The sequence below is a fragment of the Myotis yumanensis genome, unplaced genomic scaffold, assembly GCF_028538775.1.
Source record: "Myotis yumanensis isolate MYYU_CA2020_CCGP unplaced genomic scaffold, mMyoYum1.0.hap1 SCAF_9, whole genome shotgun sequence".
NCBI classification, from domain to species: Eukaryota; Metazoa; Chordata; class Mammalia; order Chiroptera; family Vespertilionidae; genus Myotis; species Myotis yumanensis.
In genome coordinates this window covers 7,189,918-7,217,489 of record NW_027223760.1, presented here as the reverse complement: position 1 = coordinate 7,217,489, position 27,572 = coordinate 7,189,918, and the positions used below count along the sequence as shown (strand labels likewise).

Sequence of the window (27,572 nt, the reverse complement as noted above, 5' to 3'; positions counted from 1 at the left end):
AAATCTGTCTGTGAAAAGCAGTAGGTTTCTGCAAGAGAAAGACGTTTCTTACATGCAAGAGAGCTTCCATAAGACAGTCAGCTGATTTTTCAACAAAAGCATTTCAGAAGAGATTGACATGAAATACTTAAAGTGATGAAAATCAAGGACCTACATCCAACACTACTTTACACAACAAGGCTAGCATTTATAATTAAAGGAGAAATAAAGAGCTTCCCAGGCAAGAAAAAGCTAAAGGAGTTTGTTATCACCAAACCAGTATTATAAGAAATGTTAAAGGGCCTGCTTTAAGAAGAAGATTTTTTTTAAAAAAACACACACAAAAAAACAACTACAACAACAGGGGAACATAGTTAAAAGTATGACATGGCAATAAATACAATACATATCAATAATCTCTTTAAATATAAATCTCTTAAATGTTCAGGTCAAAGACATATGGTAGTTGAATGAATAAGAAAAGAAGACCCACATATATATGCTGACTACAAGAGACCCAATTCAGTATGAAAGTTACACACAAAGTAATGGGATGGAAAAATACAATTCATGTAAATGGAGAGGGAAAAAAAACCTGGGGTAGCAGTACTTATATCTGACAAAACAGACTTTAAAACAAAGGTTATATTAAAAGACAAGGGACACTACATAATGATAAATGGAGCACTATTCAATAAGAGGATTATATCCTTGTAAATATTTATGCACCCAACATAGGAACCCTATATATGTAAAGCAGATATTAATGGAAACAAAGGGAAAGATGGACAGTAATACAGTCATAGTAGGGGATTTTTATGTACCATTGACATCAGTGGATAGATTTTCCAGACAGAAAATCAATAAGAAAATTGTGACCTTAAATGACAGATTAGATCAGATGGATTTAATTGTTATCTTCAGAGCATTTTACCTCAAAGCAGCAGAATATACATTCTTTTCAAGGGCATGTGGAACATTTTCTAGGATAGACCACCTGTTAGGACACAGAACAAGTCTTAATAAATTTAAGGAGATTGAAATCATATCAAGCATTTTCTCTGACATAATGATGAGAAACTAGAAATCAATCAAAAGAAGAAAAACACAGACATAGAAGCTAAATAACATGTTACTAAACAATGGTTGGGTTAGCAATGACATCAAGGAAGCATTCAAAATACACCTTGAAACAAATGATGAGGACACAATAACCCAAAACCTATGGGACACAGTGAAATTCATAGTAATACAGACCTATCTTAAGAAAGAAGGATAAGCCGAAAACCGGTTTGGCTCAGTGGATAGAGCCTCAACCTGCGGACTGAAAGGTCCCAGGTTCGATTCCGGTCAAGGGCATGTACCTGGGTTGCGAGCACATCCTCAGTAGGAGATGTGCAGGAAGAAGCTGATCGATGTTTCTCTCTCATCGATGTTTCTAACTCTCTCCCTTCCTCTCTGTAAAAAATCAATAAAATATATTTAAAAAGAAAAAGAAAGAAGGGTAATCTCAAATAAACAATCTAACTTTAGGCCCTGGATGGGTAGCTCAGACGGTATAATTACATCGTCCCAATATGTGAAAGTTGTGGGTTTGATCCCTGGTCAGGGCACATGCAAGAATCTACCAATGAATGCATCAAAAGTGGAGCAACAAATTGATGTATTTCTTTCTCTTTCATCCTCTTTCTCTAAAATCAACAAATAAAAAGTTTTTAAAAATCTGACTTTACACTTAAAATAACTTGAAAAAGAACAACAAACAAAACCCAAAGTAAGTAGAATGAATGAAATAGTAAAGATCAGAGCAGAAATAGAATCTAAATAAAAATAAAATAAATAAAAATAAAATAAAAAACCTACAAAATATCAGTGAAAGGAAGAGCTGGTTCTTTCGAAAGAGAAACAAGAATGACAAGCCTTTAACCAGATTCATAAAGTAAAGAAGAGAAAGTACCCAAATAAATAGAATCAGACATGAAAGAGGACAAGTAGCAATTGACACCAAAGAAATACCAAGGATTGTAAGAAAATATCCTGAACAACTATATGCGAACAAATTGGACAATTCGGAAGAAATGGATAAATTCCTACAAACATACAGTCTTCCAAAGCTGAATCAGGAAGAGTCAGAGAATGTAAAAAGATAGATTACAGCTAGTGAATGTGAAGCAGTCATCAAGAACTCCTAGCAAACAAAAGTCCTGGACCATCAGATGGCTTCATCAGTGAATTTACCAAACATTTAAAGAACTAACACCTATCCTCACTATTCCAGAATATTCAAGAGGAGGAAAGACTTCCAAGTTCATTTTACAAAGCCAGCATTAGCCTAATTCCAAAACCAGATAAAACCCTACAAAGAAAGAGAATTATAGGCTAGGATCCCTGATGAACATAGATGCTAAATTCCTCAACAAAACACTGTAGTGGATGCCATTTACAAATAGCCTTATTTATTAGAACTAGACTCTAATTTCTCTAAATAAATTTATTTATTTTATTTTTATTTAGATTCTATTTCTGCTCTGATCTTTACTATTTCATTCATTCTACTTACTTTGGGTTTTGTTTGTTGTTCTTTTTCAAGTTATTTTAAGTGTAAAGTTAGATTTTTAAAAACTTTTTATTTGTTGATTTTAGAGAAAGAGGATGAAAGAGAAAGAAATACATCAATTTGTTGCTCCACTTTTGATGCATTCATTGGTAGATTCTTGCATGTGCCCTGACCAGGGATCAAAGAAGTAAATCTTTTAAATTAAGTTTCTCTCTATATTTTTAGTATTCACCTAATGTTATAAAATGTTATGTCATTTCCTATAGACTATTATTGATCTTTGTTTTCTTCTCATTCTTTGTTTACATTTTTTTAAATCATTTTTTTAATTTAGAGAAATTACTTAGTGTTACTTTAATTATCTGAGCTTTCAGAAGTAAATCACTAACATCATAAAGCTTCATTAATTTGAAATTCATGGTTATTTACAGCTCATCAAAAATTTATTTGCTAAAACTGGCAAAAAGGATTTTTAAACAATAATAGAAGTAGTATTATAGTTGGGATATTTAGACATTTAAGAATGGGAACTTTTCTTTAGACTTATTTTTGAAATTATAATAGACATTAAAAACATTCTTTAATGTTTTTATCATCTCAAAATTATTATCTTCCATTTGCATATCTATTCTTTGCATTCATCAAGTTAATATTTCCTATCTCCTGTCATGTTGTCCTTAAGGTAAAATTTATAGTGACATTGCAAGTTAAAGAGTGTGAATATTTCAAATGTATTGCTAAGTATTTCCATTTTGTTTTGCAAAAAGAGTTATAAAAAGTTGCCACAAATAGTATTCATATTGTGCATCATAAACCTCAACACATTCTAGGAGGCACCATTCACATGTTAGGCATATGTATGAACTTAAAGGAGAGTGGGTGTAATCTTGTCTCCTGGCCTACCTTGGAACAGCAAGAGAGATTATCATCATTCATAGAACAGTACCCACACCTGTTTGTTCTACCCCAGACATACTGGGCATTCCTTGAGTCACTCCCCCACCCCCCTTGTTCACTTGCTGTTCTTAGAGGCCCAATGTTTGCTCACTTCCTACTCTGACACTGATAAGCTCATCTCAATGGAGGTGCCATAGGGGTTGTAGTATGTTGCTAGCAGTGTGTGCACTTCAGGGTTTAGGATATGTGTGATCCACATATTTGCACAGCCAGGTTTTTTCTCATGGGCTCTGAATAGCCTCTCTGAGGAGAGGCAGGCTGGGCCACTGCATTCAGTTGTTTAATATATGCAGTAATATACTAACTTAATTTGAAGAATGGGTACCTTTTCTCTAAGTTACAAAGACACCATATACACCAGTACAGCTCTGGAATTTTATCATTTTTTTCATTGTCATTAGTGTGACAGTTGTGTACATAAACTTTACTTTGACCTGAGTAAGAAAAAGATAATATTTTTGCAATTTGCAACTTCAGGTATATACCTGGTGTGTATTTATATATTTACTAGTATGGGTTAATGTTAATGGCTTTTAGTTTACGTTTAGCATTGTACTCATCTCTGTGTATTATTTTCCCATTTATATGTAAAGGTTATGACTTTTTTCTTTTAAATTAAGTTTCTCTATATATTTTTAGTATTCACCTAATGTTATAAAATGTTATGTCATTTCCTATAGACTATTATTGATCTTTGTTTTCTTCTCATTCTTTGTTTACATTTTTTTAAATCGTAGATTATTTTCTTTATGATTTTTTTCTAGTGCTTCAAAGCTTTTTTAAAAATTATCTTTCTTCAAACTAGGCTATTTTCAGCTTTTTATTCTTTAATACAAACTCGATCTGACCTACCTGGATGGGATTCATATTACATATGATTCAATGACAATTGATCTGAGGGTATTTTTTTAAAAATATATTTTATTGATTTTTTTACAGAGAGGAAGGGAGAGAGATAGAGAGTTAGAAACATCGATGAGAGAGAAACATCGATCAGCTGCCTCCTGCACATCTACTGGGGATGTGCCCGCAACCCAGGTACATGCCCTTGACCGGAATCGAACCTGGGACCTTTCAGTCTGCAGGCCGACGCTCTATCCACTGAGCCAAACCGGTTTCGGCAAGAGGGTATTTTTTAAAAATATGATTCAAGGAGTGGATCTAACATCAAATAAGTTTTTATATGTAGCTGAAGCTATTCTATTCCTTTGTTCATGATTCAGTATTTATTTACTTTTTTTCCTTATTGTTGACACTGTTACAGATGTCCTCCATCTTCTCCCTCTTTGCCTACCTCGACTCAGTGCCCGCCTCCCTCCCCCTCTCCCCTGGCCTTCACCATACTATTATCTGTGTCCTTGGGCTATGCATATACGTCCTTTGGCTAATCTCTTCATCCTCTTTTGTCCAGTTCCTCTCACTCCCACTCCCCTCTGACATCATCAGTCTATTCCATGTATCCAAGCCTCTGGTTCTATTTTGCTCATCAGTTCATTTTGCTTATTAGATTTCATATATAAGTGAGATCATATCGTATTTGTCTTTCTCTGACTGGTTTATTTTGCTTAGCATAACAATCTACAGATCCATCCATACTGTTGCAAAGGGTAAGAGTTCCTTCTTTTTTACTGCTGCATAGTATTCCATGGTATAAATGTACACAGCCTTTTTATCTATTCATCTACTGATGGGCACTTGGGCTGTTTCCAGATCTTAGCTATTGTAAATAGTGCTACCATGAACATAGGGGTGCATATATCCTTTCTGACCGATGTTCAGGATTCTTAGATTATATTCCCAAAAGTCGGATCACTGGGTCAAAGGCAGTTCCATTTTTAACTTTTTGAGGAAACTCCATACTGCTTTTCTGCAGTTGGCTGCATTCCCACCAACCGTGCACTAAGGTTCCCTTTTACCATCATTCTTGCCAGCAGCTGTTCGTTGATTTATTGATGGTAGCCATTCTGGCAGGTGTGAGGTGATACCTCATTGTAGTTTTAATCTGCATCTCTCTGATGATTAGTGACGTTGAACATTTTTTCATGTCTATTGGCCATCTCTATGTCCTCTTTGGAGAAATGTCTATTCAGGTAATTTTGAATATTATTTCTTGTTTTAATTTATAGTAATTAGTTAAATTTTCATTTTCTCTCACCCCTTTTACTTGAAAAAGAATCTTTTTGTGAGATATTGATTTCAATTGGATTAACTACTAAGTAAGTTTGGACAACAAACATTTTTACATTGCTTAGTTTTCCTGTGTAGCAGCATATTGAGATAGTCATAATCTAGTTTTTTGGCTTTCTTTTGTCAAGTGTTTTGTTCTTAGATAATAGGATAGTTTTTCATTACGTGTTCTATCCCTTCTATGCAAAAACAATTAACTTTGCAACTTTTTCAAATACTTTAAAACTATCCTTTGACAAAACATATGTTGTCATACAGAGGACAGTTTTGCCATGCTGGTATTTGTTCCTTTATTTTCTTAAAAATAATAAACTAATTTTTTCCTTTTTTAAAAAGTCCATAATTCATGTATTAATAATTTCTACTACTGTTATGATTTTTCTTTAATTTTTTAACAGTAATGAAAACGAGAGCATTCATATTAACTGAATTTCCAAGTTAGTTATATAATTGTTTATTTTTTATGGCTGCAAAAACACAAAAAGGGGTAAATAGGAGAAATGGAGATGAAAGAGACTTTGCTTGGGGCAGTGGACACATGGTGCATTGTGGAGATAATTTTTTATTGAGTTGTACACTTGAAACCTGTATGGTTTTGCAAACCAAGCTCACCCCAATAAATTCAATTACATATAAATAAGTAAAGCACAAAGAAGTGATCATTAGCCATTGGGTACACAAACATACACACACACACACACACACAACTCTATTTTTTCATACCTCTCTGTAACCATACAAGCAAATATTCTGAATAAATGTCTGAAATTATTAGTGTCTAATATAAAGTAAAGGTTTTTTTTCCCCAAGTATGGTGTGGTTGGCAGAATTCTGAAGGTGCCCACCTACAACTTGCTCCCAAAATTTTCATCCCTTATTTATTCAAATACTAATCTAGATAACTGCTTTGAAGCGACTCTGTAGATATAATTAAGGCTACTAATCAGCTGCCCTTAAAATGGGGAGATTATCTGGGTGGGCTTAATCAAACACATGAGCTCTTAAAAGTGAAGAACTTTCTCTAAATGCTACAGAAGAAAACAGTAAAAGAAGATTCAAGGAGATTTGAAGCATTAGAAGGACTCAACATGCTGCTGTTGGTTTTGAAAATGGAGTGCACCATTGTTACTTGATTACAATAATCACCATCATGGCAACACAAAGAATGTTGTTATTAAGAACAGGGATCTGGTCCTAGCCTGTTTGGCTCTGTGGATAGAGTGTCGGCCTGCGGACTTAAGGGTCCCAGGTTTGATTCCAATTAGGGGCACATGCCTAGATTGTGGACCCCATCCTCAGGAGGGGGCGTGCAGAAGGCAGCTGATCAATAATTCTCTCTCATCATTGATGTTTTTATCTCTCACCCCTCTCCCTTCCTCTCTGAAATCAATAAAAAAATATTTAAAAAAAAAAAAAAAAAAAGAACAGGGATCTGGGGTATTAGTGTGAAGCCATGGGTGAGATCTTTTCACTTAATTCTTCATACCCCTCTCTGATCTCTATATGTGGAGTTTCAGAATTATGCGTTTAGGTTTTTCAGGTACTTTGCTTAGAAACTAGATATCCATGCCTTTCTCTAGTTTTTCATCCATTATTTCCCATCTCAGTGTTTCCCAAAGAAGTTCTATAAAGTAATACATAATTTAAAAGGAAGTTTGTCAGCAAAATTAATTTAGGAAAACATTGAATAAAAATATTAAATTGAGTTTCTTATAGAGCTATTATTATATGATTACATGCTTGAAGCTCTACAAAAAGAAACTATATTATCCACATGCATTGACCTGTTCACAAAGAAGCATCTTGTAAGACTCTCTTGAAATGCATTTGGAGAAAAACTGTCTCTTCAGATATAATCCTTAATTCCATGAGCCAATGCCTGTATTTTACTTGTTAAAGCTTTACCTCATCTACATGATGCAGATTAAACAACCTTTATTCACCACATTTAATCTCTTTCCAGTACATTTTTTGTTTTTTACTACTAATATGTGGAGAGGAAAGCAGTTGCCATCAAAATCAATAGTGTTTAGCACTCAGAATTTTAGGGATTTGTGATACATATAAAAAATGAAATGGATTATATGAAAAGTACTAAGAATGGTTTGCTAAATAAATTATTAAAAGCCAAGTCTTAAATCGGAGTCAGAAGATTCTGTTTCTGTTTTAACTAGTTTTTTGCTATTCTTTAAATAAATGAATTCAGCCCTGGCCAGCTTGGCTCAGTGGATAGAGCATCGGCCTGGGGACTCAAGGGTCCCAGGTTCGATTCCGGTCAGGGGCATGTACCTTGGTTGCGGGCACACACCCAGTAGGGAGTGTGCAGGAGGCAGCTGATCGATGTTTCTAACTCTCTATCCCTCTCCCTTCCTCTCTGTAAAAAATCAATAAAATATATTAAAAAAAAAAAAAGAAATGAATTCAGAGTGACGAAATTTTTTTTTCCTCAAAAAGATTAGATGGAAATCTGTTTTTCCCTTTACTTTAGAACAGCAGGGATAATAATTAAGGCCTAGATTACTGACTTTAACCTTTTTAACAATAGAACTTCTTCTTCAGAGGAAACATTCTATGGTCTGGTTAAAGGGTATAGAAGTGCAGCCTCCCAGTAGATAGATGTCTGCCTTTGTTGACCCTTGAATGAACTCTACCTATTTCTGTAGAAAGCACTTTGAAAAACCACTGTTGTAAACTGCATACTTGGCAAATGTTGCCAAGTTTTTTATGTAATGGGCAAAAAAATTTTACTTAGAGTTTATAGCTCTTTTAATAAATCCTGAGAAGTTCAAGATGCTGTTGTTTACACTGGCAGCATATCAGACAGGAAATTATATAGGAAATAAAATCCTGTATTTTCTTATTAAACTACTTACCAGTAGAGTGGAATGGAGGGGAGAATAAAGAAATATGATCTTATAATGTAACTGTTTTGGAAAAGAGAACAAAGACAGCATTGAGTAAAAAACTTTCTATTTAAATTTTCTGTGCTTTTTGAATAGCCTATATATTTTTACATATAATATGGGATTTTTCTTAACACTTTTGTATTATCTAAAGAAGGAAAAACTGGCAAGTGAAGTTAGAAAAAGACTATGAGTTCTTGAGTTTTAAAAATGTTTTATATGAAACAATTTTAAGATTCTCTGCGTAAATTTGTCTAAAGAAAAAGAATTAAAATTTACTAAAGAATGTAAATGAACATTTCAGAGTTACTAAAATGTAGAGGAAGCATAACAAACTTTTTAGCCAGATTTTGTTTTCTAACCATTTTGTTTTATCACTTTACAGAATGGGTTTCTGACTAATCAGCCTTTTGACCTGTTATATAAATTTCCCTTATTGGAACAAACAAATTTTCCCAAATACTTGCCTTACCAACATTAGTAAATTCAACCATTTCTTTTGTTTCTTATAAAGTATAATGACAGCCTAGTGCACCTTTAAAAAAATGTGTTCAAATGCCCCAGAGTAGTCTCCAGAAAATACAAACATTCCAACAGTGCTGCTGTAACACACAAAATTAATTCAAACTGTTTAATGAAGTGTTAGTGCTACACCACATTCCTTCTGAGCATTCTTAACGGTGGCAAATTGTGGTTTAATTTGATGTTAATTGTTGGAGAAATGTTTCAGTAGAAAATGGCTGTTACAAACCTTAGGTTGCTATGGAAAGAGGACTGAAGCATGAAAAGTATAACCTAAAAACAGCTAAGGGTTAAGTGTTCTGGAAGAAAATTTAAATTGCATATCCTAATGAAGAATGCTAAACATGAACTCAGAGATGGGTTCACAAATATTACTTAACTAGAGGCCCGACCGGTGAGGTCCCTCAGCCTGGCCTGTGGGGATCAGTGGAGCTCCGCACCGCTGCCCGACCTTACCCGCCAGCTTGTAGGGCTCCAGCCGGCTGTCCACATCTATCCCGCACAGCACAAAGTAGTGCATGAAGTGGCAGGCGGCCTGGGAGGGCCGGAGCCTGGGTCAGGCACCGGGCCACTCCCGCTCATCATGGCCCCACTGCGCCTGCCCCTGCTGCTCTGCTGTGGTCTCCCCGCGCCCATCTAGGGCAATACTGGTGCACCCAATACCGCACAGCCACTGCTCGTCATTGCAGCCTAGCTCCTCCTTGTGCGGCTTCATGAGCCCAGCTCTGGTGCCCATTGGTCAGCCCGTTGGTCAGCTGAGCAGCGCTCCCACTGTGGGAACGCATTAACCACCAGGGGGCACCTCCTGCGTTAAGCATCTGCCCCGTGGTGGTCAGTGCACGTTATAGCTACCAGTTGACCAGGCACTTAGGCTTTTATATATATAGATATTTCTAGTTTGTGTCCCGTGTATGTAAATACTATTATTCAAAACAGAATTAAGGAATAATTATACTTTAGTAGTATAGTCCAGGGATACAGGACTGTATCTATTTTGGTTATTGGAGTCTAGAATTTTGGGGGAACAACTGAAGCAGCCTTCTGAAAGGAGGTAAGCAGAAGAGTATCTGCTAGGTAACTTCTGTTCCCATGAGGACAAGCTGTGCTTCTTAAAATTGAAGTCAATGAGATATCATTTCATATTTAAAAGAAATCTGCCTTTTTCTTAAACAGCTTTAAATGATTTTCTCTTTCTTACAACTAGACTATACCAGACTAAGACAAATCCTTGTCTTTATCATTACTGCTTATACATGGGAAGATGATTCAAGGGGATTCTGTGAACCATCCCAAATCATTTCAAATTGTGACTTTTATGTGATATGTGCATTGCTTTCTACGTGGAAAGGGCCATAGATTTTTATCAGATATGTCACAGTCCCATGACTATGTCAGTTTTTATCCTGTATGTGGCACATTGAAAAAGGTGCCCCCTAGAGCAGGGGTGGGCAACCTTTTTGTGAGTGCGTGCCAAAACCAGTAAAATCTGACTCAAAATTCTTCTGCGTGCCAACCCTAATTTTTTGAGAACATGTTACGCCTACTTGATATCTCTTAAGGTGTACGTATGTGAAGAACCTTGAAGAAATAATAAAATTCATTTGAGCGACATAAACACAGTATATGATGATGAAAAATACATTCAGTTTTTAATGTATACATGTACACTGATAGTCAGACAGAAAATTTATGACTCTGTTTGATATTATCAGTGAGATTTTTGCTGCTGCATCACTGATGACAGATTTTACATCAGGTTTATATTTCGTAACCTTCAGAGATACGCACGAGCTACTACTTTCATCCGTCAGGCTACTCCTATTACGAGACTTAACAAAATTCATCACTGAGAACAGAGATTCACACTTGTAAATGGAAGATTATAAGAGAGGGTTTTGCGTGCCAGCAAAAGTTACTGGCGTGCCATGTTTGGCACGCGTGGCAGGGGTTGCCCACCCCTGCCCTAGAGCTTTGCTGCTATTAAATATATATTAACAATCTGACAGAAAAACATTTTTCATGAAATTTGGCCCTTGAGAAAATTTACTAGGTAGTAATTTTTATTCATTTGAGTATGTCCAGCTGGAAGTTGATATAGACAGGTTTGAATTGTGTAAGAGAGTGGTATTTTATTGTCAGGAACTGATCTAAAATTTTAAGATTACAATGGACATTAGACCTCATCTACTCCAACCTTTTCAGTTTACAGATGAGGAAACAGACAAAAAAAGGATAAATATAGTTTGTAAGGTTACTTGATAGTAAAGAACAAGTCAAGATAGAGTTCTGTTGATTATCTGTCTCCTGAGCCTTTTTACTGTACCCTACTTCCCCTCCCCCCCAATGGCAGAAACCAGGTACAAATCTTTTTTTTTTCTTTTCTTTTTTTATTAAATTTATTGGGGATGGCATTAGTGAATATGATTATGTGGGTTTCTATGTTACAAGATCCGTCTATTGCATTGTGTGCCCATCACCCAAAGTTAAATCTTCTCCTGCCACCATATATTAGGACCCCGTTCACCCTCCACCCTCTTCCCTCTGGCAACCACCAATTGTTATTTCTTTACTCATTTGCCCCAATCTATGATATTAGACCCATAAATAGAATTTAGAGAGTTTCTGGACTTGAATGAGAAAAAAAATATTTTTATAAATTCACTTCTAATTAAAATGTAGCATTTCCCTCTTTTAGGAATTTAGCACAGTTCAGTATCTATGACTTTGTCATTTATAGGAGTCATAGATACTTAGGTATTATATTATAGCTTCTATATATGTAAATATTTATTCATATCACTTCTTTGAAATTATCTTACTATATTCATTGTTAGATCCTCATTATGTGTTAAGAAACACATCCACATGTGACTATATTGTAACTTTTAAAAAATACTATTTTGATAATTATATTTCTTTATGTGATTTTACTCTATTTCTTCGTAATTAAGTTTATTCACTTAAAGCATTATTTTGAAAAGGATACTTAATTTTAAAATCAATAAAATGGAAAAACCTAAAACTGGCTCTCAACCTTGGCTATACAATACACTTATTTAGGGAACTGTTTTAAAATCCTAATGCCTGGACTCCATCCCACACCAATTAAATCAGAATGTCTGAGTGATTTTAAAGCTCCCAAGGTGATTCTAAAGAAAGTATGGAGGAGGAAGAAAAGAAAACATTGAACATATAGAGCAGATAGTGCAAAGTAAGATACTAAATCAAAATATGTCAATAAATCACATTAAAAGTAAATGATCTAAACACTCTAGTTAAAAGAATGTCAGACTGAATTTAAAAATCCACTTTGTGCTGCTTATGAGAGACATATCCAAAACATAAGACTTTAGAATAAATATCAGTTCTAGAAGTAAACGAGAGTTTTCATAACAATAAAAGGTGTGACTTAACAAGAAAATAAAACAATGTTTAATTTATATGTGCCTAATAGTATTGCTTCAATACAAATAAAGCAAAACTGACAGACGATAAGTGTATAGTAGTTTGGTGTGAGGTTTGTTTTATTTTTCCCAAAATAGTTTGATAAATTTCAAAAGTCCATGAGAAAGTAGACTAAGAGTAGTATAATCCATCTATATAATATATAAAAAGCCAGGGTCCGTAATGTCCAAAACGACCGAAGGGATGACTGAACGCCAGGCTGCACGCTCAGCAGGCTCAGGTGGGCAGGGACTGGCAAGCGGGCTAAACTGCTGACCTCTCGGAGAGAGAGAGAGGTGGGGCTGATCAGCAGCTGCTGCAGCTGCTGGCAAGGCCCCGAGAGAGAAACAGGGTATGATCCACAGCCTCTATGGCAGCTGCTGATCAGCCTTTGCCTCTCCGGGCCTCGCCAGCAGCCACACCTCTCTCTCTCTCTCTCTGAGTGGTCAGCAGTTCAGCCCGCTTGCAAGCAGTCTGGGGTGGCTGCTGATCAGCCCCGCCACTCTGATCAAGCCCGGAGATGCTGACGGGCATAAAAACCAACCAATCAGAACCAAATCTGGGTGAGGTGTGAGGAGCCAATGGTTGCCTAGGAGGTGGAGCTTTTGATGCTGACTGGCATAGCAGAACCTAATCTGGGTGAACTGAGAAGGCAGAACCTAAGGTGGGGGCTGAGGAGGGGTTTTAAGGGCAACAGCTGTTTGGTGTAAGGTATAAGAAAGCGATTCAATTTTTTAAAATATATTTTATTGATTTTTTACAGAGAGGAAGGGAGAGGGATAGAGAGTTAGAAACATTGATGAGAGAGAAACATCGATCAGCTGCCTCCTGCACACCCCCTATTGGGGATGTGCCCACAACCAAGGTACATGCCCTTGACCGGAATCGAACCTGGGACCCTTCAGTCCGCAGACCGACACTCTATCCACTGAGCCAAACCTGTCAGGGCCAGTTCAATTTTTTAATGACTGGTTTGGCAGTATAGTGCATATGGCTGGCTATCAGTCCAGATATAGGGATTATGTATTTTTTTTTTGCCAAGAGCATCTCTTCCTGCTGAAAAAGGCTTCCCCTCTCCCCCATTTAAGCAATTCTATGTAATCTATCTATACTAATAAAAGGGTAATGTGCTAATTAGACCGGGTCAACCGGCCATCTTCCGACGTCCGACTTCTTTTTGGACAAAGCCATCGTGGTGGGGGCCAAGGCAGAGGCAGTTAGGGGCAAGATCAGGCCGGCAGATGGTTGGGGGCAATGAGGCCTGCAGGGGAGGGCAGTTAGAGGTGATCAGTCCAGCAGGGAAGGCCAGTTGGGGGCGAGATCAGGCCTGCAGGGGAGGGCAGTTGGGGGAAAGCAGGCAGGCAGGCAGAGAGGTTAAGGTCGATTAGGCAGGCATGCAAAGGGGTTAGGGGCAAACAGGCAGGCAGGCAGAGGCAGTTAGGGGTGATCAGGCAGGCAAGCAAGTGAGTGGTTAGGAGCCAGCGGTTCCAGATTGCGAGAGGGATGTCCAACTGCCAGTGTGGGCCCAATTCCACAGGCGTTGGACATCCCCCAAGGGGTCCCTGATTGGAGATGGTGCAGGCTGGGCTGAGGGGAACACCCTCCCACCCCCATGCACAAATTTTTTGCACCAGGTCACTAGTACCCTTATATTCATCATCTAAGATTCATTAGTAGTTAACATTTTGCTACTTTGCTTCACATTTGTGTGTATGTGTGTGTGTACACGTGCATGTGTGTATACTTTTTATTTTCTGAACCATTTGAGTTACTTTAACCCTAAATACTCTAGCATATATTACCAAAGATCAAGGACATTTGCCTATAATAGCCACAATACAATTTTCGTTATACTCAGGAAATTGATATAGTTATATTATACACAGTTCTTACTCAGATTTCCCAGATTGTCACGATAATATCCTTCATAACTGTGATTTGGTTGTTTGAATCAAGATCCATTCAAAGGTTACGTATTGTATTTAGTTGAATATCTCTTAGGCTTCATAATCTAGAAAAATCCCTGTGATTAGATTCATGTTTTTTTTTTTTTTTTTTTTTTTTTTTTTTTTTTTCTGTACATCAGGTTATTTATTCACTTGATTCTTAGATTCATTTGTTGATAGATGCATGTTTGTTGTTCATAATTTGTATCTTTACCTTTTTCTTCTTCTTCCTCTTCTTAAAGGATACCTTTCAGCATTTCATATAATACTGGTTTGGCGGTGATGAACTCCTTTAGCTTTTCCTTATCTGTGAAGCTCTTTATCTGACCTTCAATTCTGAATGATAGCTTTGCTGGATAAAGTAATCTTGGTTGTAGGTTCTTGGTATTCAGCACTTTGAAAATTTCTTGCCATTCCCTTCTGGCCTGCAAAGTTTCTGTTGAGAAATCAGCTGACAGTCGTATGGGTATTCCCTTGTAGGTAATTGAGCCTCTTTCTCTTGCTGCTTTTAAGATTTTCTCTTTGTCTTTTGCTCTTGGCATTTTAATGATGATGTGTCTTGGTGTGGTCCTCTTTGGATTCCTTTTGTTTGGGGTTCTCTGCGCTTCTTGGACCTGTAAGTCCATTTCTTTCACCAGGTGGGGGAAGTTTTCTGCCATTATTTCTTGAAATAGGTTTTCAATATCTTGCTGTCTCTCATCTTCTGGCACTCCAATGACTCTGATATTAGACCGCTTAAAGCTGTCCCAGAGGCTCCTTACACTATCTTCACACTTTCGGATTCTTTTTTCATTTTGCTTTTCCAATTGGGTGTTTTTTGTCGAATCTTTGGTTTGATTATTGTACTCCTCTGGTCTGCTATTGGGTATAATATTCTTTATTTCAGTCCGTGTATGCTTACTTTCTAATTTCTTTATCGTAGCATCGAGGGTCTCATTAGTTTTCGTGAGGTTCTGCACAAATTTATGGCAAGCCCTCAAAATTGCGATTCTTAGCTCCATATCCTCCATTTCTGTCATGTTTTTTTGTCTCCGCATCTTTTATGCTTTCTTGGTGCACCCCCTTGTGGTCTCTGTGCGCAGTCTTGTTCTAGCCAAGCCTTAATTGTTGTCGATTAGATTCATGTTAAACATTTTTTATACATTTTTATTGATTTCAGAGAGGAAGGGAGGCAAGAGAGATAGAAACATCCATGATGAGAGAGAATCATTGATCAGCTGCCTCCTGTGCACTCCACACTGGGAATCGAGCCCGCAACCCGGGCATGTGCCCTGAATGGGAATCTAACAGAGACCTGTTGGTTTATAGGGTTATTAAATATTCTTGATAGGCATACTAAATAGATGATGTCATGTTCTTTGTATATCATTATGAGGGCAAAGGGCAGTTAATCTCATTATTGGCTATGTTAAATTTGATTTTTTTTATTTTTTTTTTTTTACAAAATTGGTATCCACCAGATTCCTCCATTGTAAAAGGTACTTTTAATCTGTAATCTGTGGGGTTATACATGAAGACTGAGTGAGTTTCCTGTTCCTTGACATTTTTTTTTTTTTTTTGCTGTGGATTCAGTATCCATTAATGGTCATGCCAGAATAGGTGTTTTTTTTGTTGTTGTTTTGTTTTGTTTCAGTTTTACTATTTTGGTTTGAAAATGGTGATTTTTTTTTTTCTGTCTTGCTGAAGCAATCTTCTGTAAAGAACTTTCCCCTTTTCCTCCTCTCTATTTTTAATTTTAAGTATCTATGGACTCAGATTTTTAAATTCATTGTATTATAATTCATTCCTATCATTATTCATTACTAGAGGCCCAGTGCACGAATTTGTGCACCAGTGGGGTCCCTTGGCCTAGCCTGTGGGATCGGGCTGAAACCAGCTCTCCGACATCCCCTGAGGGGTCCCGGATTGTGAGAGGGCGCAGGCCAAGCCGAGGGACCCCACCGATGCACGATCGGGGCCGGGGAGGGACACGGGAGGTTGGCCAGCTGGGGAGGGATTGCAGAAGGGCTCCAGGGTGTATCTGGCCCATCTCACTCAGTCCTGATCAGCTGGACCCAAGCAGCAAGCTAACCTACTGGTCAGAGTGTCTGCCTCCTGGTGGTCAGTGCATATCATAGCAACTGATCAACCGGTCAATTGTCTGTCCCCTGGTGGACATTGTACGTCAGTGATGGCAAACCTTTTGAGCTCAGCGTGTCAGTATTTTGAAAAACCCTAACTTAACTCTGGTGCCGTGTCACATATAGAAATTTTTTGATATTTGCAACCATAGTAAAACAAAGACTTATATTTTTGATATTTATTTTATATATTTAAATGCCATTTAACAAAGAAAAAGCAACCAAAAAAATGAGTTCGCATGTCACCTCTGACATGCGTGTCAGAGGTTCGCCATCACTGTTGTACGTCATAGCGAGCGGTTGAGCAGCCTTAGTGTATCATTAGCACATTAGGCTTTTATTATATAGGATGATATGGAAAACATCCCACATTAGTTCAGTGGAAACTCCTGATCTTTTCATATATTTCTCATAGTATTTGAGCATTACCTTACTTCCTTGTACGAGATTATCCAGGCAAACCTTATGCTTTCTCTGTTTCAACCATAGGATGTGCCATTCCTCTAAGAATATAGGTTCCTTTTCATGTGGGACCAAATTCTCCTTACTGTTACTGGGGTATGAATCCTCAATTCCAGTCCATCACTAAAGGATTCTGTCTCTCCTTTCCCCCATTTTGAATTTGTATATCCCAGCAACTTTAGTTTATACCCCCATTTGCTCAGCAATCAGTTCATGCAAAATAATTTCTAAAAGACTGCACCAGGAAAACAGCATACTTCGTAAAATCCAGAATTTCTTTGCAGATTTCTTTTGGTACTTAAAATATCACCCATTGAGATTATTATAGTAGGCATACTGTGTTTAGAAGTTACCAATTTTTTTCCCTCCTGTGTTACTCAATATATGGCTAGGTTCATTATATTTTTTCCTATTATTTTGTGTTTTTTCTCATTCCTGTAACTTAATTTAATTTTTTTTGATATGTAAAAATAACTTCCAAAAGCCAAAACTATAAAGAAAGATGTACTTCAACATCCCATCTCTTACTTAAAATATCCACTTCATTTCCAAATCCTCTGAGGTTTTATTAATTTATATATGTTTATCTTGTTGAGTTTCTTTTTGCAAAAATAAAAAAAATGATTTCAAATCAACTTATACAGATCTTTCTTTTCTGCTTTTTAAAAGATACATTGGAAGATGTTTACTAACCTTAATAATTGAGATAGCAAGCATTACAGACATTTTATCAAATGATGTTACAAAAAAAGCACTGACTGGGAGGCTCATCCCAGCACCGAAAGATGGCGGGTTCCACTCCCAGTCAGGGCACATACCCAGGTTGTGGGTTTGATCCCGTTGGGGCTTATATGGCAGGCAACCAGTCGATGTCTCTCTCTCTCTCTCTCTCTCTCTCTCTCAAAAATCAATGAAAGCATATCCTTGGGTGAGGCTTTTAAAAACATGTTAAAAAAAGTTTTATGTTAACACTTGTGGATGTGGCTAGAGCATCACTTAGAGGGAAATTTATAGGTTAAATGCATATATTATCAAGAAGAAAAGCTGTCAGAACCAAGATGGTGGCATAGGTAAACAACGGAAATTGCTGCCTCACACAACCACTTCAAAAATACAACTGAAAAACAAAACCCACATCATCCAGAACCACAGGAAGGCTGACTGAGTGGAAATTCTACAACTAGAAGGAAAGAGAAAAGCATACTGAGACTCAGAGGAGGTGCAGTGTGGAAGTAAAGTGCAGAGGTATGGAGGCGCACGTGGAAAGGTCTGGCAACTGAGGACGCAGCTGTCTTTTTCAATCGGGAGGGAGACATAGCTCCCGACGGCTCTGATTGCCAGTTCCGGGTGAGTCTCTGGGAACCCAGACTCATACGGGGAGAAACTGGACTGTCTGGCATCGGGCAGAACTTGAGGGAGGCTTTCTCTCAGAGGTGCTTGCAGTGACTACCATGGAACAGTGAGACCCAGCGCCTCTTAGGGCAGGGCTGAGGATCAGCCATAGCTGCTAGCTCCGCCCTGTTGATTCCATGAGACCCTGCCCCACCCAAGCTGTGTGCAGAGGCTTTTGCATATGAATGCCCTGGCCCTTTGCAATCTAAAATTACCTAACTAACTACAGCTGGGTCAGAGAGGCCCAGAACATCCAAAAGAAGGCCCAAGGCCCCACAGCAGCTTGCATTGCTTCACAGCTGGGCCTCGTGGGCACCTCCAAACTCCAAACAAAAAAGAGGAATCTACAGATCTCTCCATAGCTTCTGCTGGGCAGCCTCAGGCAGAGGCTAAATTAGCACTTCCTTAGAGATCCAAGAGCCAGTATACCCAGTGGTCAGAGTGGACCATCCAGATTACAACTCCTCAGATCCATAAGGGACACACTCAGGGAGCAGACTCAGTGAGCACCAAATCCCCACTGAAGCAAGTCTTGCCCCAGAAGGGTGTCTTCAGCACAGAAATTCTCCCACCATAACCACAGCTGATTCTCACAGCCAATTGGCCTGGAGGTCAGTTCCTCCCAGTGATACCTACAACAATCAAGGCTTAACTACAAGACTGTGCACACAGCCCACTAAGGGGTACACCAAGAGTGTCCACCTCAGGTAATTGGGGAGGCTGAGCCACTGGGCGCTATAGAACACCTAGCACACAAAGCCACTCTACCAACACAGGGAAGCGTAAAAAATGCGGAGACAAAGAAACAGGTCACAAATGAGAGAAATGAAGGAAAGCAAACTACTGGATATAGAGTTTAAAACCACGGTTATAAGGTTTTTCAAGAATTTTCTAGAAACCGCTGATAAATTTAGTGAGATCCTCCATAAATCTAGTGAGACCCTCAAGGATATGAAAAAGGATCAACTAGAAATTAAGCATACACTGACTGAAATAAAAAATATTATACAGAGACCCAACAGCAGACTAGAGGATCCCAAGGATCAAGTCAAATTTTGAAATACGAAGAAGCAAAGAACTCCCAACCGGAAAAACAAAAAGAAAAAAGAATCCAAAAATATGAAGATAGTTTAAGGAGCCTCTGGGACAACTTCAAGTGTACCAACATCCGAATTATACGGGTGCCAGAAGAAGAGAGAGAGCAAGATATTGAAAACCTATTTGAAGAAATAAGGACAGAAAACTTCCCCTACCTGGTGAAAGAAATAGACTTACAAGTCCAGGATGCTCAGAGAACCCCAAACAGAAGGAATCCAAAGAGGACCACAGCAAGACACATCATAATTAAAATGCCAAGAGTGAAAGACAAAGAGAGAATCTTAAAAGCAGCAAGAGAAAAACAGTCAGTTACCTACAAGGGAATACCCATACAACTGTCAGCTGATTTCTCAATAGAAACTATGCAGGCCAATAAGGGAGTGGCAAGAAATATTCAAAGTGATGAATAGCAAGAACCTACAACCAAAATTACTTTATCCAGCAAACCTATCATTCAGAATTAAAGGTCAGATAAAGAGCTTCACAGATAAGAAAAAGCCAAAGGAGTTCATCAGCACCAAACTAGTATTATATGAAATGCTGAAAGGTATCCTCTAAGAAGAGGAAGAAGAAAAAGGTAAAGATACAAATTATGAACAACAAATACACATCTATCAACAAGTGAATCTTAAAATCAAGTGAATAAATAATTTGATGAACAGAATAAACTGGTGAATATAATAGAATCAGGGGCATAGAAAGGGAGTGGACTGATAGTTCTCAGGGGGGAAGGGGTGTGGGGGGTTCGAGAAGAGACTGGACAAAAATCGTGCACCTATGGATGAGGACAGTGGGAGGCGGGGTAAGGGCAGAGGGTGGGGTGGGAACCAGGTGGAGGGGAGCTATGGGGGAAAAAAGAGGAACAACTGTAATAATATGAACAATAAAGATTTAATTTTTAAAAAAAGAAGAAGAAAAGCTGAAAACTAATGAACCAAGAATCTAACTCAAAGAAATAAGTCAGCAAATAAGCACACACCACTCCACCCCATCTGCAAAAGCGAAAAGAAAATAATAAAGATTCGAGTAGGAGGGAAAAAAAATCAACAGAGATAAGTCAGAATTGTTAAAAGCATTAAAATTTAAAATCTCAGAAAAAGGCACAAATAATTTCAGAATTTAAAAAGGGGAATGGAACTATATATATTGAAGAAACTTAAAAGATAACAAAAGTATCACAAATTTTTTTTGTGCTCATAAATTTCACAGAACAACATAGTATAATATTAAAGAAGTTAAATCAGTGGTTTAAAATCTCAGAAATAAAAACACAAGTCCAAATGGCTTCATCAGCAAGTTCTAGTAAACATTCCAGCAAAAATGAGTTATATTCTTACACAAACTAACTGGAACCAAGGTTTGGCTGCCTGCACCATGAAAAACAAACTCTTGAGACAGATGCTGGCAAAAAAAGGAAGGTTTTACTTGAGTACCAGCATCTTAAGTAGATGAGGGACTCTTGTCCAGAGCCATCTCAGCATCTCAGTGCAGGCAGGGATTTTTGTAGGGAGGGAGGGGGAAGCAGAACAAAGAGATCAGGAGAAGGGGCTGAGAACATGCAGGCAGTGTCCTTGCTGGTCCCGATATGGATCTGTAACGTCAGCATGCTGGAACTGGTCAGTGCTAGCCAATTCCTGCAGTTGGCCCATCTGCGTCAACTGAAGTCATGGTCAAGGCTGTTTCTTGTACAAGCAGGAACTGGAACTGCTGATGCCTGCAATATGCTTATAAGGAAACTGTCAGTGTGAGTTCCTTTTATCTGTTTATTAGCACATTTTATTCTAATTCCATTTCATGGTTAGTCAGAGTTATTCCCTGTTAAAAAATCTTTGAAAATAGAATTAAAGGAAAGTTCCCACAGTCATTTTAGGAGTTTAGCATGACCCTGATATAAAACTCTTCATAGTCAGTACATGAAGGGAAAATTACAGTCTGGTCACTCATGAAGAGATGCAAACATCATAAAATATATATACACTCAATCATTATTCACAAGTCCATATCTGCAAATTCACCTACTCACTAAAATGTATTTGTAACTCCAATATATCGGTACTAATGGCATTTTTAGAGTTAATTGTGGACATGTTCAGAGTGTGTTGTCTGACATACACCTTCCCAGTTGAAGTCAGACAAGGTAGGCTGTCTTCTTATTTCAGCTCTCCTATTATGTACCAATTAACGTCAGGATTATGTTCTGATAAATGCATTCTTAGGTTATTTCCTCATTGTGCAAACATCATTGAGTACACTTAGACAAATCTTGATGGTATAGCCTACTACACACCAAGGCTACAAGCCTGTGCTGGATGTTTCTGTACAAAACAGAATGAGATGTATAAGGCGGACATATAAGGCTGCTGTCAGCTGCTACCAATGCAATACAGCATACCATTATATTTTTTTAATAAGTAGAAAGAATACATTCTAACATAATGATAAAAAAGTGTAGTATAGTAAATACATAAACCAGCACCAGTTGTTTATTATCATTATCAAGTATTATGTGCTGTACATAGTTGTATGTGCTATACTTTCATAAGACTAGCAGCACAGTAGGCTTGTTTATACAAGTATCACCACAAACACATGAGTAATGCGTTGCTACTTTATGATGTCACTAGGCAATAGGAATTTTTCAGCTCCATTATAATCTTATGGGATAGATTTGTGTCATATATGAAGTCCAAACTTTGACTAAAATGTCATCATGTAGAGCATAACTGTATACAGAGGCCATTTTCAGTCTATTTACTGTCACAGTTTTTGCATTTTGGTTTATGATTTCACTTTTAAAATGGCCTCCAAACTTAGTGTTGAAGTTCTATCTAATGTATTAAGCACAAGGGGCTGTCAAACACCTTACAGAGAAAATACCAGTGTAAGATAAGCTTTCTTTGGACAAGAGCTATAGTGGTATTGACTGTGAATTCAGTGTTAAAAGCATCATAATATATATATAGTAAATAAAATATTTTTGTAAACAAAAACACATGTAATCCAAGTTAAGTGTTGATCTGTTGACAAATGTTGTGAACAGAAGCCTAAGCCTATATATCTTTAGGTGCCATGGTTCAGTATTTGTGGTGACTATATACCATAACTACCACTACTATTTATGCATACATAAAACAAATACTCTTATGAAAAGTATAATATATCAAAACCAAATTAGATCCTTCCCAAATAATGGAAGGTTGATTTAACACTACACAATTAATGAGTATACTCTACCATATAAGTAGATTAAAGAATAGTTATTATCTGAATAGCTGAGTAGAATGCATTTGATAAAACCCAACAGATTTGTGTTAAATTAAAAAAAAAATCACAAGCAAAGTATAAAAGGAGTTTTTCAAACTTTAACAAGGGTAGTATACAAAACCTACAATGGTCATATTTAATGGTAAAACACTGGAATGATCTCTCTGAGAGAGAGTAGGAACAAAATAGCAGTGACTGCATGTATTCTGTTGAACATTGTATTAGAAGTCCTGGGCAAAGCAGTGAGGCAAAACATAGATGGAAGTTTGGATGTGTGGATAGACAGAAAAGGAAGAATATAAATGTCATTTTTCACAGGCTGCAAAATTACATATCTAGTTTAGAATACCCCAAATAATACACAGTTAATCAGTTGAGGTAACAGGAACTTAGTAAAGTTACTGGATATAAAATCATTATATAAAAATCAATTCCATTTCTGTAACCAACAATGAAAAATGAAATTTTAATAATAAAGTTTATCCAAAGGGGGAAGTAATAATAGCATAAAAAGACATAATGCCAGCAAAAGATATGTAACCATTCAAGAGAAAATGATAAAGTTATTGGAAGACAATTTAAAAGAAAACCTAAACAGATGGACAGTTACGCCATTTCTGTGAACTGGAAAATTCAATATTGAAAAGATATTAATTTTCCCCAAATGGTCTTAAGACTCAATGCTACTGTAATCAAAATCCCAATGGGATGTGTTAAATAAAGGTACTCCTATACAGCAATGAATGTAAATTAACAGCAATTAATGTATAGAAACACATATGACTTTCACAAAATTAATATTAAAAAAGGAAGCCACAAAAGAAAACGTATAGTGTGTAAAACTAAACTGTATTATTTAAGCATTCAGTCATAGGTAGTAAGACCATCAAAAGGATACCGTTATCATTTAAGTCAGGTAGTGAATACAATTACAGATAGGGGTAGTGGATGTCATCAGGGAGGATCTTGCTTCCAGAGTGCAGGCAGTGATATATTTCTTGGCATTGGTGCTAATTACTTTGTTTACTTTGTAATTAGTCTTTATTTTATTTATTTTTATTGATTTCAGAGAGGAAGGGAGAGCGAGATAGAAGCATCAGTGATGAGAGAGAATCATTGATTGGCTGCCTCCTGCATGTGCCCTTGACCAGAATCAAACCCAGGACCCTTCAGTCTGCACACTTGAGGGTTGTGGTTTCACTCCTTGCCCGAGGTCAGGGCACGTACGGGAGGCAAACAACCAATCAATCATTGTGTCTCTTTCACATCAATGTTTCTCTCTCTCCCCACCCCCCACCCCTACACACCCGCCTTCCTCTCTCTCTGAAAAGCAATGGAAAAATATCTTCCAGTGAGGATTAACAACAAGAAAATGTAACCCTACACATAGTGCATGTATTTTTTTGGAGGAAATCAACTTTATATTATTTTGATTTAGTGCCTTTTCCAGGAGCTTAACCTACTGTTTGTAAGTTAACACCTCCCTAATGGGCCCTAAGATAATAATCCTATATTATAAAAGCCTAATATGCTAAGTGTCTGGTCATCCATTCAACCAATCAAAGCATAATATGCTAATAATATGCTAAGGCCACTCAACTGTTTGCTATGACATGTACTGACCATCAGGGGTCAGACAGTTGACCAGTTGACCAATTGCTATGACATGCACTGACCACCAGAGGGCAGACGCTCCGACTGGTAGGTTAGCTTGCTGCTGGGGTCCGGCTGATTGGGACTGAGTGAGATGGGCTGGACTGCCCTGAACCCTCCTATGGTCCCTCCCCAGCTGGCCAATCTCCCACATTCCTCCCCAGCCCTGATCATGCATCAGTGGGGTCCCTCAGCCTGGTCTGTGCCCTCTCGCAATCTGGGACCCCTCAGAAGTTGTTGGAGAGCTGGTTTTGGCCCGATCCCAAAGGCTAAGCCTAGGGACCCCACTGGTGCACAAACTTGTTCACCGGGCCTCTACTAATGTATAAAGGAGAGACGCTGGACAAGTTCTCTCTGCTCTGTAGAATTTAAGGAGTCAGGATTGTGGTTTTACCCAATTATTTTTCTGCATTACATTTTTTTTCCAACATCCACTTATAATCTTTTTTTTTTAAAAATTATTTTAAATCAGTGAAATGGCATATGTCTGAAGTTGATTTTTCTTATTGCTATATTGTCTGAATATTAGGATTATAGGCTTTAGACCAGGGGTCCTCAAACTTTTTAAACAGGGGGCCAGTTCACTGTCCCTCAGACCGTTGGAGGGCCAGACTATAGTTTAAAAAAAAAGCTATGAACAAATTCCTATGCACACTGCACATATCTTATTTTGAAGTAAAAAAACAAAACGGGAACAAATACAATATTTGTATTTGCATGTGGCCCGTGGGCCGTAGTTTGAGGACTCCTGCTTTAAACCAACAAAATCCACTGTTTTCCTTCATCCTTGCTGCTATCCATACTTGATGCATTTGGCTAACTTTAAAATATGGTCATTTCTGGTTTTATTGCTTCATTTTTTCCTACTGTGTTTGGACATGAAGAGAGCTCTTAAATAAAAATAAAACAAAAATTTTTTATAACAATACTGTTCTGTTTATGCTTTTCTCTTTGATCCTTTTAACTCATTGAAACAAATTAAAGTTAAGTACAAAGACATTGTTATATTTACTACTGAGAAATGATTTGTGAATGGATTCTCTCATCTACAGTGGTAGTTTTCAAAGTGTGGTCTGGGAATCTAAGTAACCTTCTGGGGTGTCTGTGGAGGAAAAATTATTTTCACAGTAATACTAAAAAGTTAAATGCCTTTTTTACTCTCAGTCTTATGAGTGTAGAGTGTAGGTTTTTCTGGAGACTACATGGCATGTGATGTTGGAACAGCTCGAATACAAAAGCAAACATGAGAATTCATCAATCTTCTATTAAGCCAAGCATTAAAGAGACTTGAATAAATGTAAACTACTGCCTCACTTTTTACTGTCTTTCTGACCTAGATTTTTCATTACAAATGTAAAATTTACAAATTTACAATATCATATACAATAGGTTTATTGTTATATCAATAAATGTTTTTTAAACTATTTGACTTTAATTTCAAATATATTTTTTTCTCAAATATGATATTGATAGGAATAACCCACATAAACAAAAACTCTTTAAAGTCCTCAGTAATTTTTAAATGTGTTAAAGGAATCTCAAGACCAAAAAGAGAGCTAAAAATCTATATGAACTTTTTAATTTTCAAATGTCTGAATTTTTCTTATAGTTTATTTTTATTTTGCTTGTTATAAGACAAAATAATATGTTTTTAGGTTGCTACAAACCTCAGGGAAGATCAGATTACTTGATGTTGGCAGCTGCTTTAACCCATTTATGAAGTTTGAAGAATTTCTAACTGTTGGCATAGACATTGTACCTGCCGTAGAGGTATGTATAGTTATATTTTTGTTTTGTTTTGTTTTTAATTTATTTTTTTAATACTTTTTTATTGCTAAAAGTATTACAAAGGGTATTGCATATGTGTCCTTTTTTTTTCCCCGCCCTTGTATGTTTTGTTTTTGAGACTTGAATATTTTACATGCATATTTACAAAGGAAAAGCATTGTCTTTATATTTTTGAAATACCAAATATATTTAGTGTGTACATGTTGATATTGTTTCCATTCAAAAATAAATATATTCAATTAAAATTTTTTAGCAGTTAGTTAACAAATATTAACTTGACCTATACCATATTTGTATTTATTTTCTCAATTTTTATTCCCTGTTTATAATTTATTTTTGCAATCAAGAATATTTAGTAAATTGCACAGATTTTCAGATAGCTGTAGTATTTGGGCTTTTGATTGATTTATTTTTTAATGCATCTCTTTCTGAAATGTATTGTGATGTAGAGCCATTATGGAATAGTGGAAATAGCAAAGGCTTTGGAGTTAGCCATAACTTTATTTAATCCCACTATATGTACTTAGTAAAAGAAACTGCTTATCTTTACATAGAATGTACCCTCTACCTTTAAAAGGAGACTTTTTTTAGTGACATAAATTTATAATGTTTTCCATTTTACTTTTGATACAACACCAGGCACAAAAAAAAATTACAAATTAACTTTTTATTTTTATAAAGAGAATACGTGTAAGAATACAAATTCTTTGGCTTAGGGATTTTTTTTTTCCTTCTCACTACTATGTTCCCAGCACTTAGAAACCTGCCTGGTACATTAAGTACTTTTTTTTTTTTTTTTTAACTGTTGACAGTATTACAGATGCCTCCCATTTTGTTTTTTGAATAAAAGAATCTAATCTTATGTCGAACCTGGGTTTGAGTTTCTGAGCTTCATTTTTCTCATCTGTATAATGGAGTTAATAATGGATTATACTTTACAAGTTTGTTATATGTTTACTTGAGAAAAAATATTTAAAGCACCTAGAAAAATACCTATTACATAGTGAGTGCTAAAGAAATGTTTTCTATCATTATTGAAATGTTTTTAATTGAAGATTCAACTTTTTCATGGGTCTTTAATTTTGATGAGCATGGCTGTCTAGAGTAGATCTATATGAGTAACATTGAGGAACAAGGAAATTCTAAAACCATTAGTGTTATCTCTACTTCCTAAAGATGGACAAATGTTTGCCCTACTTAGCTTTTCACTGCAGGTGCTCTAAGGAGCCATAGTTTTAAAGGGCAGGTGACTCTCGCCTTCCTTCCTCAGGACACACACTTGTATTAGAGATATCCTTCA

General features: G+C 36.8%; 1 protein-coding gene across 1 annotated transcript in view; it reads left to right on the top strand.

Annotated features, from left to right (window-relative positions):
- SAMTOR (S-adenosylmethionine sensor upstream of mTORC1) overlaps positions 1-27,572 on the top strand; it is a 137,459-nt gene that overhangs the window by 96,883 nt on the left and 13,004 nt on the right. The window contains exon 4 of the mRNA XM_070423749.1: positions 26,140-26,254. Within this exon, the coding sequence (XP_070279850.1) occupies positions 26,140-26,254 (115 nt within the window). The remainder of the gene's footprint in view (positions 1-26,139; positions 26,255-27,572) is intronic.